This window comes from Oryza brachyantha, chromosome 3 (genome assembly GCF_000231095.2).
Source record: "Oryza brachyantha chromosome 3, ObraRS2, whole genome shotgun sequence".
In the NCBI taxonomy this organism is placed as follows: Eukaryota; Viridiplantae; Streptophyta; class Magnoliopsida; order Poales; family Poaceae; genus Oryza; species Oryza brachyantha.
Window position 1 is genome coordinate 26,538,440 of NC_023165.2, and position 14,110 is coordinate 26,552,549.

Genomic DNA, 14,110 nt, shown 5'->3' on the forward strand with positions numbered 1-14,110 from the left:
CGTCTGCCGGTCGCCCCGTTACATACGCCGTACGATAATACCGGAAAATTCTGGGAGAATGGACGGAAAACGCCTGAATTTGCATTGTTTTTACCAGGAAACGGGCGTTAGGAAATTAGATACACAATTCAAATGCAAACTTTTACATGAAACCCCTATAGAAAAAAACTACAGATGTCGACCATAATAATCACCACGGAAAGATAATTATAATGCATAAGAATAACAACATGCCATCACATCTTGCTGTGCAACTTATAAAAGATATACGAGAGGAATATCTAATAGTTCTAACAGAAAAATACTATAAAGTTTATTAGGATACTAGAAGTCACAATAAAAAAAAAGCTAGAAGTCATATAAAAAACAGATATCATCTAAATATATTACATATTAAAATTCAGATAATATTTCCAACAACGAGAAAACCCTCTTTCATCGAACCAAATCCCATAGTGGCAGATAGGGCTCAAACGGAAACCAAACTCAAACTGAATCTCCCAATGGAACAACGCACAGTTAATCAACTCTCATTCATCTATAAAGAATTGTAACATGTAATCATCCCGTTCGGTCGCTGACCTTGCTGAAGCTTAATTATATACTACACGGGTCTTAAAATTCTACACTCTTTAATTTAACCCATCTTTAAACTACCCTTACGAGCCGCGACCATATACGAAAGTCAGATGAAAACGACATGAAAATTCGCCGAAAACGAACGGAAAACGTAAAGAAAACGAACCGAAACTACACGGATTCGCAATTTTTTGATCGTCTTGTTAGCGCACGCTAACATGCTGAGTGATGAGGCATCCAGGCTACGTACAAAGCGCACAAATCATCGCACACACGAGATCGATGTGCGAAGCTAGTTAATCGAGTGGGTTTTAATCATTACCAGCAGGTAGCTAGTTGATTAATTAGTCATGGTTTGTGTTAATTGTAAATGTATTTTGTTATTTCATATGTTAATTAGCTCTCCGTTTTTTTTTCTTTTTTATATGCGATACGTGACCAGAGACGGATATGGACGTGGGTCGGTCAACGGACAATCCGTGGTTAGGTATAGTTTAAATAAACAAACTAAGTTTTATTTTTAGGTTAACCGTGCCCATCCCTACGGATATCCATGTTAAGAAACCTTGCGTTGCTCTATCATTCCATCGCTATAGACAATATTATATAAGACATTTTAGCTATATCTAAGCAAATTGTTTATATACTACGTTCATCTAGTAGTATTTATATAAATCTAATTATTTTAAAAAACTTACATAATGGTACTAGATATTAATTTATAACGAAGCTTGCATATAAAGAAGTAGTTGGTGTCATGTGACACCATATAATTAGGCTAGATCCGCTCATCTAAATATACCTACATTGACTAAAGACAACAGTGATGACTGTGAGTCTTTTACACTGTGTTTTAATTATAAATACTACAAATTACTCACTGTATTTTCTCTGAAAAGACAAATTTCACACATATGCCTCTTGACACATTATAGCATGTAATATTATTTTTTTGGCATTAGGATTTAAACTTTGTTTTATCAGAAATGCTAAAAATGGTGTATGTTGCTTGTTCCGTGAAATTTTAGCTACTAAGTTCTTTCACCTGGAGCATGCTTCCAAATAAATTGCCATTTCATTTAGGCCATATTTGGCAATGAAACCCCTCCACCTCCCTAGCTCAATTCTTTTGGATCACAGCCTGCTCCATTCTCATTTGCATATAGCTACAACCGTTTGGTTGGGCTCTAACTGAATAAGTGAAGTGGACCTCGTGCCATACCAAATAAATCCTTAGAATACTATTATTGACGGGAACCACATATTAATTTGTTTAATAATAAAAAGTAATATATATCTCCGGCCTCTACAGTTGGGAACGACCTATTGATAAGATGAGAAGTAAAGTTGTGCACTATCCTTCACAAGGATTTAAAGAGGAAGTGCAGATCAGTATATGATGCGCTAAACAGTAAAACAGATGACCCATGGATCCAAAGTATCATGCACAATCTAAATGTAAACCTTGTTCAGGCATAGATACTTTGAAAGTTTGAAGTATATTTGCTGCTACGAAGCAGCGAGATCACTATAATAGAAGGGATTAAGGACACCATAACATAGTGATGGAGCAATAATGGTAAATACAGTACAAAATATGCTTATAAACCCTCGAGCAAAAAATCCACTCGTTTATTCTATATTATCTAAATAGTCATAGTTTGTTTTTAAATTATATATTATATTAATATGAGACATATCACTTCACAAACGTAGATACAATAAACGATACATATTTCCTCAATAAATTATAATTGTTTCCCTGATTTAATGGGAGATGGTGTGGACGATATAAAGTGAGGCTTTGAACCTAGACTGACTAGCCCATAATCTTGTAAAGCTAGCTGGAAGACCCTGAAAGGGTATTGAGAAATCAAAACGCTCATATGCCACCACAATGGGTGGTCCTGATTACTCATCTAGGAGGCCTACGCCTTCTTCCTCTACTCGTTTCTCTCCTTTCAACTTTCGCCGTTGGTAATTTTGTAAATAAATTCACCCCTACTTTATTAATTAACTCCAAAAAGCTGGCTCCGTTTATTAGCAAGGTTAAGTGGTGCACTATCCTATCTAATCGCCATGCTGCACAAATCGGTGTATATTAACGGTGGTGGAGCAATCTCGCTTAAACCATTTTTTACACATGCCGACGGTACTTATTAATAATTCTGCCACTGCATATATAAATATAAATTACTACCTCCGTCTCTAAATATTTGACGCTGTTAACTTTTTAATACACGTTTGACCATTCGTTTTATTAAAAAAATTACATAGTTACTAATTATTTTTATATCACTTTATTTATTGTTAAGTATACTTTTATGCATATATATAACTTTACATATTTTATAAAGAATAAATAATACGAATGGTCAAACGTGTATTAAAAATTAATGACGTCAAATATTTAGGGACAGAGGGAGTACGTAGCTTTATGATTTATCTTTAACCGCTTCGGTGTATATTTAGAGAGAGATGCCTATATGGCACCATCACTTGCTGCAAGGTAAGTCTACGTGTCCGTATAACGGAACACACTCTCTCTGTTTTTTTCGCACTGTTGACTTTATGCTTGAACATTTATTTTGTTTAAGTAACTCACGCAATTATTATTTATTTATTTATGATTTATTTTAGTATTAGATGTAATTTAAGCATAACTTATATTCTTGCATACTTTCATACATTTTCTATAAAAAGAATAATAAAACATAGACAAAAGCCAATGACTTCACTTCGATGTCTATGAAGCAGTATGTTTTGAAATATGTTCCACTAAACTATATTATAATCCCCAAAATGTATAATATTTAGAAAAGACATTAAGATGGATCCCATGGTGCAAATAGCAGGAGCAACAAGAGGATGACTGGATAAGAGAGGAGAGGAGAGATGAGAGAGAAATTATTGTAATTTTAATCCTTATGGCTAGGGCTTGCCTGTATAAGTAGCTCATCCTATTATTCCATAATATATAAAAGTATATTTACGGTGCTATTATGACAGGTTTGCCCTCCCTCGAACTCATTTTGATATTTTTATAATAGCATTGACTTTTTGGTTTTATATTTAATTTTTTGTCTTATTAAAGAATATTTAACTATTAATTACTTTTGTTATGATTTGACTTATTAGTAAAAAAACTTAGAAAATGATTTATAATTTTGTATATTTAGAAAAGATTTAGGTTTAAGCGAGGGAGGGTAAACTGAGTACGAGGGAATACAGTTGACATTTTTATAATACCACCTACTATCTCTGTTTTATATTAGAAGACTTTCTAGCCTTACCTAAATTCATCAATGGATGAATATATATAATTTATATATATATATGTCTAGATTCGTTAGTATCCGTATAAATGTAATCAAGACTATAAAGTCTTACATTGTGAAATGGAGGGAGTACCTGGTAGTACGGAATACCATTTTTAAAAGTCAATGGTGTAACTTAAAATAAACGTAACAAAGAAAATATTTAGGGAAATTTGTAAACGTATAATTTTGTAAAGTTAAAAGATATGTTATTGATATCTCAACGATATATGGAGCCCGCAAGAATCAATGCCATGTGGGTTAGGATGATATATTTCCAATTACAAAATTATAATGACATAATTACAATTTTCCTAAAATACGAACCAGTTTCATCTCGCAAAGAGAAATAAGACAAATTTATTGAAGCAGCTTGGGTGTACCAGTTTGGAGGTCAACGTATCCGCCGGGTAGCCGTGCACAGCCCGCCACCGCCCACGGCGGAGCCAGCCTCGCCGTCGCAAACCACGCGGTACACTGCCGAGACCTCGTGCAGCGCCACCGGCAGGCGGTCACCTCACCTCCCTCGCCTCGCTTCGCTTTCCTCCTCCTCTTTCTCTCCGTTTATAAAAGCTCCCCTCTCGAAGCGAACGCGACCTCTCTTCTCCCCATCGCCACCAAAAACCTCCCCAAAAACCGTGTGGTGATGTCGCGGAAGCGCCCGCTCGAGGTAGCCCCGCCGGCGGGGCAGCACGTGGCCGTGGCCTCCGCGCCGGAGAGCCCGCGCAAGCGGCTGCGGCGGGCGGCGCGGCTCGTCACCATGTCGTTGTGGCTGTGAGTAGCTAGTCCAGTACTGCCTTGTTGTTTTGGTTTGGTTTGGTTTTGCCGGACTCGCTCACTCACCGTTTGCGTTTGTGTGGTTTTCGCTCGCGTGGATCTGTGCGGTCTCGCCGGCCGGCGCAGGAGGCCGAGGACCAACGTGGTGCTGATGGTTCGGCAGGTCTGGGTCATCGCCTCCGGTCCCCACGGCGTTCGATCGCCTCTTTCCGGAGAACGCGAACGCCGGGATTTGGGTTTCTTCTCACTAGTTGAGTTGTTTGATTTTGGCGCAACAGGTGCAAGTGGAGCTCGCGAGGATGTGCACGCTTCTGATGGCGCTGGTACTGCAACTTGGCACAATCCAGACGCAGCTCATCGAGCAAAGAACAGTTCAGCGGTTTCTCGTGGAGCGCTTGGATGGTTTACAGGGGTATGGATTTGATGAGCTTGACTTGACGAAGTGATTTTTTTTTTTTGCTTTATCTGATCTGCGTGCACTGTAAGTCTGTACTGCTAGCTAAAATTTTTGAGTACTGTATGGGAGTGCATAATTTCATTTGTTACCTTCATCTCGTAGAATCATGGAAGGAATGAGGCGTGATCAACCAGTGCTGATCCAATCGGCTATCCGTACAGAGGTCAGATGTTGGATCTCTGTAAATACAAAAGCTTGCTGTTTTGACGTCGCCGTCTCTATGTTTGTTTTCATTAAACCCCTGCTACATCATGCTACTACTATAGATGCAGAATATATGGGCAGCTTCACCTTCTAATGGTGCTCATCAGCATGGTAATCCTACGATATGCAGGTATATCCCCCCTCACAATTTTGATTTCTGGCCCTTTTTTGTACGATGGAACAAACGATTTTTGGCTGATAAACTAGTCCTCTCAGAATTAAAAGAAACACCATTACACATTGTAGAGCCACTATCGAAAACCGTAGAAGTTTCCTGTCATTCTTATATTCATTTTGCTCTCTGTTTCCTTGATTTGTTGTGGATTTCCGTTATAAATGGTAAATTTAAAATTGCAATGCCATGTATCTATGCTTAGCAAATCTAGCTTGTTGTTTGGAAATCACGTTTGCAAGCAAACTGACATGCAGCAAGAATGCATTTCTAAGCGAAATGTCCGTATGTCCAACAGAGCCGAACACCAGCATTTTTTTTGTTTATTCTATAATCTATTCAGTACAGTATATTTGTACTTCATGGGAAATCTGGTTAAACAAGTGCTGGATATTCTTCATATATTTATGCTGTTTTGTAGTAGTCATGGCCAAATGGGCCAGCTAGGCACGGCCTGTTAGGCATGAACCCTGTAGCTGACCATGCCGTGCCGGCCCACATGCTGAGGCCATGGCCCAAGGAGACTATGGGCTGTGCCGTGCCGACAAGGGCCAAATGTGGCATGTGGGCTGGAGAAGGCACATTAGCACGTTTGGCCCACACAATTTGAAAAATGACATGGGAAAAAATAAAAAAAGTGAAAATTAGGAAAATAATTTAAAAACATAAGGAAAATAGAAAAAACATATGCAAAATTTAGGGAAAATAGGAAAGCAATATATGAGAAGATGGGAAAATATGATTGGGCTGGCTGGGCCGTGCTCGTGCAGGCCCATGGGTTTAGGCATCGACCCAAGCACGGCACGGCCAAATGGGCCATGCCAGCACGACCCAAGTCCAGTCATGCCCGCCTGACCCATTTTGCCATGTTGATTGTGTAGTCTGATGTATGAAAAGTGTTATTAAGGGAAATTTCTTGGTTCCTTGGGAACCTGCATCCTTATAAGCAAATCCAGTGTGCTGCAAGGTTTGAAAAAAATTCCAAAAAAGGAATATAATTACAAATTCATCCATGGTAAGGAGGTCGAAAAAAACAAATGGCATTGCCAGTGACAGACTCACTGCTACTGTGCTGCCCATCTCTTTTTGGTTCTTGGTATCTAGGATGAATTTGAAACTGAAATTCCCCCTAGGGAACTGGGGTCCTATTTAGTGAATCCACACGTTGCAATGTTCCAAACTCTCCGAGAAGGGGGAAAATGATCAAGTTTTAGTACTTTGTATTCCTTTCTTGTCCATTCATTGGTACTTTGTTGAGCGAAAATCCATATACTGATATCATTCACATTGTTTTAAACGGTAGGTCACAACTCACTTTAGTAGCTATACCTGAAGGTTTGGAACAAACTGGGGGCAGCGATAGAATTGTTCAGCTTCGATTTGTCAACAACAACCCAAAGATTACACAGTATACTGATTCAGCTGTAGAATGGAAAAATGGAAAAGATGTTAAGGTGGCAGTATTTGAAAATGATAATCAAATCAAACAGGGCGATCTTTCTAAAGTGGAAGTTGATATCGTATCTGTTCATAGTGATCTTTTCACTAAGCGAAGACAAGAGAATTTTACCAAAGAAGAATTCGACAAGCAGATATGCAGAAGTGGTCACAAAGAGTTAGTGCTGGCAGCATTTAATCTAAACAATGGGGAAGGTTCTCTTGATTCCATCTGCTTTACTGAGAGCTCTCATGGGAAAGAGTGGAGATTGGCAGCAAGAGTCAAGACTCAGGTTCCCAGGGTCAGATTTGAAGAGGCTGTTACTGATCCTTTTGTCGTGAAAGTTGACAGAAGCAAAAGTGAGTATCCACTATTCATGTTAGACCTTTTGAGATTTTGAACTGAAAATCTAATCTTCTTCATGTCTTCTATCAATTAATGGTTATTTATGATTAGGCTTCTATATATAACTGCATAAAATTATATTCAAAATTAGAGTGGTTCAGCCACATGCTGCAGGGCACTCAAATTAATATAAATTTAGAAGGAACCACCTGTAATTCTGAGTTCTGATACGAGCATATACTCCTAAGCATGACTCAAATATTGGTTAATACAACCTTGAATAGATTCCTAATTCATGGCAGTAAAAAAGAGTAGATCATGTTTCTATTCTCCCCTTTATCTTTTACATGGTAAAACATGTCTTTTTGCATGCTACATTGTTATGCAGATTAGTCTCTGTCTCAATAGATAATGGCATCCTGCAAAAATGGTGTAGGCTAATTCGTTAGTGGAGGTCTGCTGTAGTATCATCAAAATATAATTGTACTTTAATTTGCTCTATTACTGTTAACTGCTTAACTTGGAGCTCCCTCAAGGATCTACATAGGTTTGAGCATGGAAACATTCTCTCACTATTATCATGTACCGACACGAGAGCCTCTTTTCTCTGTTCTTTTTTTGCTTGGAAGGCCCATGAATGGCCAATTTCATAAAGGTAGAAAACATGTACAAAGGTAGTTACTCTTTTCTCTGTTCTTGCAGCATACGCAAAGAGTTATCCTCCATTGAAGGAAGATGATGTACATCGGTTGGTAGGGATTTCCCCAAAGGGAAAATTTCGCGATAACCTTGTGGGTAAAGGAATCGCAAATGTGAAGCAGTTACTTCGTCATTACTACATAGATGGATCTGCTCTCCAGGAGGTAACAAACATGCTACGGTACCGTTGTTTCTACAGCCATTAGTTTGTTGCAATGCCTGCTAGAGGTTCTCTACAAAGAATGGGTGCAATTTGTGAACAAAGCTCCTTATATTTATTCAATTAAAGTTACTAGATTACTTCTTGACTGACACAACTTGCTTTATTATCCATCCATAAAAAAGTACTGAAGGTAAACAAGGACGAATCCTGTTGAAAATGCAATACATATCCAGGGTGTACGTAATCCCTTTTGAACTAAAATCCATACCCCATCCACCTTAAAAGCAATGGAGAAAAGGGAAGAAAATGATTCTCTGTGCTGGAATTCCAAATTTAATGTATACTCTAAAGTCTAAACAATTTACTGTGAGCCATGTTTTCATCTGACGGTGAGGTTATTCATGTGAACCCTGGTGGCGAAAGCCTAAAACATTTGTTTTGCTGATTTCCTTGTATCCTGGTGCCTATTTTTGGAAAGGGAGCTAGTCCCTTGATTTGGGAACAAGTATGGAGATGTTCGATATCAGAAATAATACATGTAAATATATTAGTGTGATTATGATATCTGAAAATATTATTATATACTAACTTCTTAATGTTTTGCGTTAGCTTATTGGCATGAAGAACAGGGCTTGGAAAGATATGATCGATCATGCCAAGACTTGTCATCCTGGAAATGAGCTATATTATTACACTGCCATGGAGAAGAATTATGAACTCTGTTTCAACGATTTCTACGAACTTGTTGGCGTAAAACGTGATGGCAAATACACTGCATACTGTAACCTTGACCACTCTCAACAGGTATGCTGTAACATTTTTCTGCTACAGCAGGTATACTGTAGCATTCAATCAATGTCCCTTTTAGTTACAAAAGGTAAAAATCTAGAAAGCGAAATTTAGAGGACAAGACAGCAGCATACTTGTCCTTGCACCTTGTGAACTTCCTCACGGCCCAAGCATAGTAGAATTGAACATGGACTTAATGGCCAGCCTAGTGTATTTAATGCAAAAATCCCGAACTTTCCTAGTCAATTGTCCTTTCAGATTATTTTCTGATGATTCAAAATGTTGCACGAAGACAGGATCATTTTGTGCTTTCATTTATCCAAAGTTACTTCTAGAATGATTTATAAAGTGTGATGGAAATGACATAGATGGAACATTCTGTTACAGCGTAAAGTAAACAACTGGAAAAAGTCTGCATATAAGAAATTTGAGGACCTGGAAAAAAACGAAAGTCTTATTCCTGAATATGCCGATGATGGCCTTCCTGTCACTGTGTCTCCAAATGATGATTCCAGTCCTTCCATACCAGCAAGGCCAATATCCGATCACCAGACTGCACTTCAAGGTCATATTTGTTAATATTATATTCCATCAGCAATCCTAGTCATGTTTCTCAAAATACAAGTTGTTACAGAATTTGGTCAGCGAAATACACTTCTGGAGCAGAACGGCAATCAACTTGCTTCAGAATCTGGTCAACAGGACCCTTCTATGCATCAGGATGAAAATTTGAATTATCTGACCCAAAGAAACATCTTGAATGACCAGGGTTGCCCATCACAACTGAATACTCCATCTCACAGTATTGTGGCAGTAAGTAAAGATGCCTCCAAAACTACAATAGTAGAACATTATTTTTTTGGTCCAAATACTTTAGTTAACATTGAATTCCCTAAGTTGATAAGTTCTTCTTGATAATTAGAAATGTTCCCTGAATATAGGTTCAAGAAGATGATTTGATACAAGGTGCAAATCTAAGTGTCCAGCTCAACGGAAACTTGAACTCCTTGACAACTGACGCTGCTGGTACTTCTCATCTTCTAACAGGTTTGCTGCTACACATAAAATCTTCTAATCTAACAGTAGATATGCAACAATCTAGAGTGCTGCTTCTCAAATCATTTATTATATCATGCATTTACTTGGTGCTGAAATGTTGGTGCTGGAACTGCCTCAGATGGAGATATTCAGCAGAACCCTATGAATGAATATGGGTTGATTGATGATTTCTGGAGGGGGTTATCTCCAATTGGAGTAAGTAACTTTTTTTAACGAGTTGAATGAGAATTACTCTTTAAAACATTAACACATATCTGGGCTCAATCTGAAGTAAATCAGTTTGCAGCAATCACATGACCCAAGCTCTATCGTTGATCAAATTTTTTGATATGGTTCCAGGGATGGGTGGAACCAGACCATGGGCATATGGCATACCAAGGCGTCCTACCAGATAACAATGGTATGCATATGTTTATACCTATGAAAAAACATTGCAATAGAAAATAAATAACCATTGATGTTTGTTAAAGCTTACCTGTTAAATCTTGGAGATTGAGAAATTGTTTTGAAACATTCTTGCTACTAGAAGCCATGTTCTTTGACAAGATTATGAGCATCTACGTTACCATTTCTCAAACTGAATAGAAACCTGTCGGATTGAATGATAGTAATTTTTTGATCTACTAGCACTAGCCGGTTACAATTAGGGGATGGATTTAAGATCTTCGATTCGTTCTTTGCATGATGATGCCTTCATTTTATTTCAGAAACAGCGAGTTCCAGCAACCAATTTGATGGTCATGAATATGGTGGTGGTGGTGGCAACTGGCAATGATGATAATCTTCTTGGACTAAACGTGTTCATAGCGACTAAACGCGTGCAGTCTGTAAAAGTTCATAGGGTTATAAGCATTTGTAACACGGATTCTTTATTTGCTCTCATGTTAAAGTTCATATTTGGACATAGTTGGTTTTGTACTTAGTACTTACTACTAATGAGAGTTTAATTCTAGCATTTCAATTGATCAATCCCTTTCCCCTCTCCGGTGGATTTTTTTTTTGGGGTATAATCTGACTTTTCAATTAGGAGCATGCAAGATTGAAGATCTCTCTCCAAAGTCATCAGCATGCAATTGAAATGCAGGGTTGAAATTGTTCTCAAGAATCTTAGGATGGTAAATACACACAAGAGAGAGGTACAAGTTATACAGGACTTAAGTTTCTTAAGTACAACAGATCTTCCATTTCTCCATGATCCTATGAGTTTCTACACCAAAACCACACAAATCACCATGAGCCCTCTTCCTCCGCTGCCAAAGCAACTGCAAAACAAACAAGACACATTAGTACATTACCCTTCCATTACCACCTGAACTCAGGTTATTGATGAGACAAACAAGAACAGGACTAAAAGAGTATATCAGCATGGCACGTATTTGTTCCATGTTATAAGATTTTCTGATTTTTGACTAGATTCATATGTATGCTAATGAATTTAAACACATATACATTGATACATGAATGAATCCAGTTAAATTTAGAAAATCATATAATATGAAAAATGAATCTAAACAAACTTAGAAAATCTTATAATTTGAAACGGAGGAAGTACTTTTTACCTCACCTGGTGCTGACTACGGAAGCATCCATGTGGTGTCGTCGACGCAGGCTGATCAGTAGCCGATGTCAGCGTCGTCGACGACGAGGTTGCCGGTGATGAGCTCACGGTAGGCGGCGACGGGCCAGATGAACCCCCTTGGGAGGAGCCTGACGGCGAGCTCAACGTCGATGATGATCTCCCTCATGGCGGGCTTCTTCTCGCCGCTGATGGCGATAAGGTAGCTCCTGCCAACCCAGCCGATCCAGCCGGCGATGTAGAGGAAGAGCAGCCCCGGAGTGATGAACTCGCCCCAGTGCCGCTGGTCGCCGCTGACGATGAGGTGCGGCAGGCCGTCGGCGCCGCAGAGCAGGCCGAACTTGCCGTAGTTCTCGAAGCGGCGCTTCGTCTTCTCGATGGTGGCGTTGATGGCGAGCGCCGGCGCGGAGTCGGGCGCGTACTTCTTGAGCGACGACTGGAGCTTCTTGAGGGACTGCTTCTCGCGCTTGGCGAACGCCTTGGACTCCTTGCACGGGGTCAGCCCGGCGATGTCGGCGGCCGCAGGCGGTGGCGAGGTGGCCGCCGAGGACAGCAGCACCGACGACAGCGCCAGCGCCGCCGAGAACGTCTTGGCCGACGCCGCCAGCGACTGCGCCACCTCGCCGCTCTTCCCCGCCGCGGAGCACGACACGGAGAACCGCGACGCCGACGCCAGGCGCGGCTTCGCCGCGAAGGCCGTGGACGCGGCTGCGAGTGCTGCCATTGCTGCTGCGGCTGCGGCGGTGAGAGTACGTAGCTTGCGATCGGTGCGCGCGTGGTGGGATTAGTTTGATTGGCGGGGTTTGTAGCGTGGCGGGGAGGAGAGGATAAGGCGGGTCGGCGCGGGCGCGAGTGGGTGAGGCGGGGATAAGGGGGGTGGTGAGGTGGGCGCCGCGGATTGGCGCGCGGGAATCCAGCGTGGCCGGGGGGCGCGGCCGTGCGGAGATGCAGATTTTGTGGGGGCTCCTCTCCTGTGGCTGCCGTCGTAGGGGGATGATTTTCTTCGGCTTCGGGCGCGTGACTGTGTGTTAGCCATATGCACGATCTCGACTAGGATTTGTTCCTTGTGTAATGTTTAGGACAATTCGATTTCTGCGCACTTCGTCCGGTATTAAATATTTAGCATGTATTCACGTTTAATCAAGCTTTTGGTACATTAGCCAAACCTTATCACGGTTTGTACTATGTTTCATTAAAAAAAATACTCTCTTCTTCCCTAAATGTTAGACGCCATTAACTTTTTTATATACGTTTAACTATTCATCTTATTCAAAAAATTACATATTATTAATTATTTTTATATCATTTCATTTATTGTTAAATATACTTATATATATATATATAGCTTTACATATTTTATACAAAAATTTAAATAAGACGAATAATCAAATATATATGAAAAAGTCAACAGCGTCGAACATTTACGGACGGAATAGTATATTGTAATAGGAAAAACTACAAAAAAAACCACCGCAAATGTCACCCGAGCATGATGTTCTCGCTCAAAGACAATTTGTTAGAAATAACTCCTCATGATTCACTTTGATTTAAGATTATACCATTTTGCCAATGCTCACTAGTTCTCATGGGTGTAGACCCCTCATTGTATGAATATAAATACGATGACATAACTCCTCATAAATTTAAATTTTTAACTTTAAATTTAGAGTTAATTTTGATTTTTAGTCACTACAGTTTATTTTTCAGCCTTAACTTTTAGATTGAAAATACAGATATAAAATTCATAAATTATTTTTTTTTGTAAATATGATGCTGGACTTTTTAGGTAAAAAAGTCAAACAATCACCCGCATGTTTGGTTGGTGGCCAATATTGGCACTTATCACGTGTGTGACAATTAAAACTGTTGGGCATAAATGACTAATTAGCTGGCATCTTCCACACTTAAGGGTACATATAAAGATGCCTACTAGCTGACTCTTTCAATCATCACGTAAGCAAATTTGGTGATGTGAAGGAAAGAAAGGGAAAGAGAGAGAAAAGCAAGAAAACTTTCTTGCATGAGAATGTATAAAAAATAAACTAGCTTAATAAAAAAATATTTTTTTACATTAATGAAGAAACCACACCTGACTCTACCATTGTACATCATTATAAAATATACTTTTATTGCTGACGTGGCTTGAGATAGAGCCCACAACTTTAAACATGCCCTAATTTGCCAAAAGAATTTGGCACAATTATGACAGGAAGAGCCACAATTTACATACACACGAAATTGTTTTCTTAATAGAAACACAGCTAGCAAGTTAATACTCCATTTCCGTTCGCTTCCGTCGACATATATCTCGTGCATCAGAGGACGAAAACGAAGCATGCGTGGGCTGGGGTGTTCGAATGCAGCTCACCAAACCAAACCGAGCAAAAACATGGTTCGGTTGTGTCGTCAAACTGTCAACCGAGCACATACACATGCTATTTTCACTGGGCTGTACCGGTTGCGCCGTAACAACATACCTGGTGAATGGCGCGCTCCAGGAGAAGCACGGCTGATTTGGTGGACACCGGCGAATGG

The 14,110-nt window shown here is 39.7% G+C and overlaps 2 protein-coding genes across 3 annotated transcripts; one reads left to right on the forward strand and one right to left on the reverse strand.

Moving 5' to 3' along the window:
* Positions 1-4,299: 4,299 nt before the first annotated feature.
* On the forward strand, positions 4,300-10,954 carry LOC102709071 (calmodulin-binding protein 60 D-like). Its single transcript, XM_040522380.1, has 14 exons — positions 4,300-4,670; positions 4,800-4,836; positions 4,952-5,085; positions 5,233-5,293; positions 5,397-5,464; positions 6,810-7,303; positions 7,992-8,152; positions 8,761-8,955; positions 9,328-9,505; positions 9,575-9,753; positions 9,882-9,987; positions 10,118-10,194; positions 10,339-10,399; positions 10,707-10,954. Exons 1-14 carry the CDS (start codon positions 4,543-4,545, stop codon positions 10,772-10,774), a joined length of 1,947 nt encoding a protein of 648 aa, XP_040378314.1. The 5' UTR covers positions 4,300-4,542; the 3' UTR covers positions 10,775-10,954.
* A 113-nt stretch (positions 10,955-11,067) lies between these two features.
* On the reverse strand, positions 11,068-12,382 carry LOC102709356 (photosystem I reaction center subunit III, chloroplastic). Of its 2 annotated transcripts, none has more exons than XR_005811394.1 (2): positions 11,559-12,382; positions 11,068-11,261 (listed from the first exon to the last, which is right to left on the reverse strand). XR_005811394.1 is itself a non-coding variant. In XM_006651812.3 (2 exons), exon 1 carries the CDS (start codon positions 12,297-12,299, stop codon positions 11,613-11,615), a length of 687 nt encoding a protein of 228 aa, XP_006651875.2. In that variant the 5' UTR covers positions 12,300-12,382; the 3' UTR covers positions 11,068-11,261; positions 11,564-11,612. The 2 variants fall into 2 exon arrangements, 1 of the variants encoding a protein (XP_006651875.2); XM_006651812.3 differs by having other exon boundaries at positions 11,564-12,382.
* Positions 12,383-14,110: the final 1,728 nt, after the last annotated feature.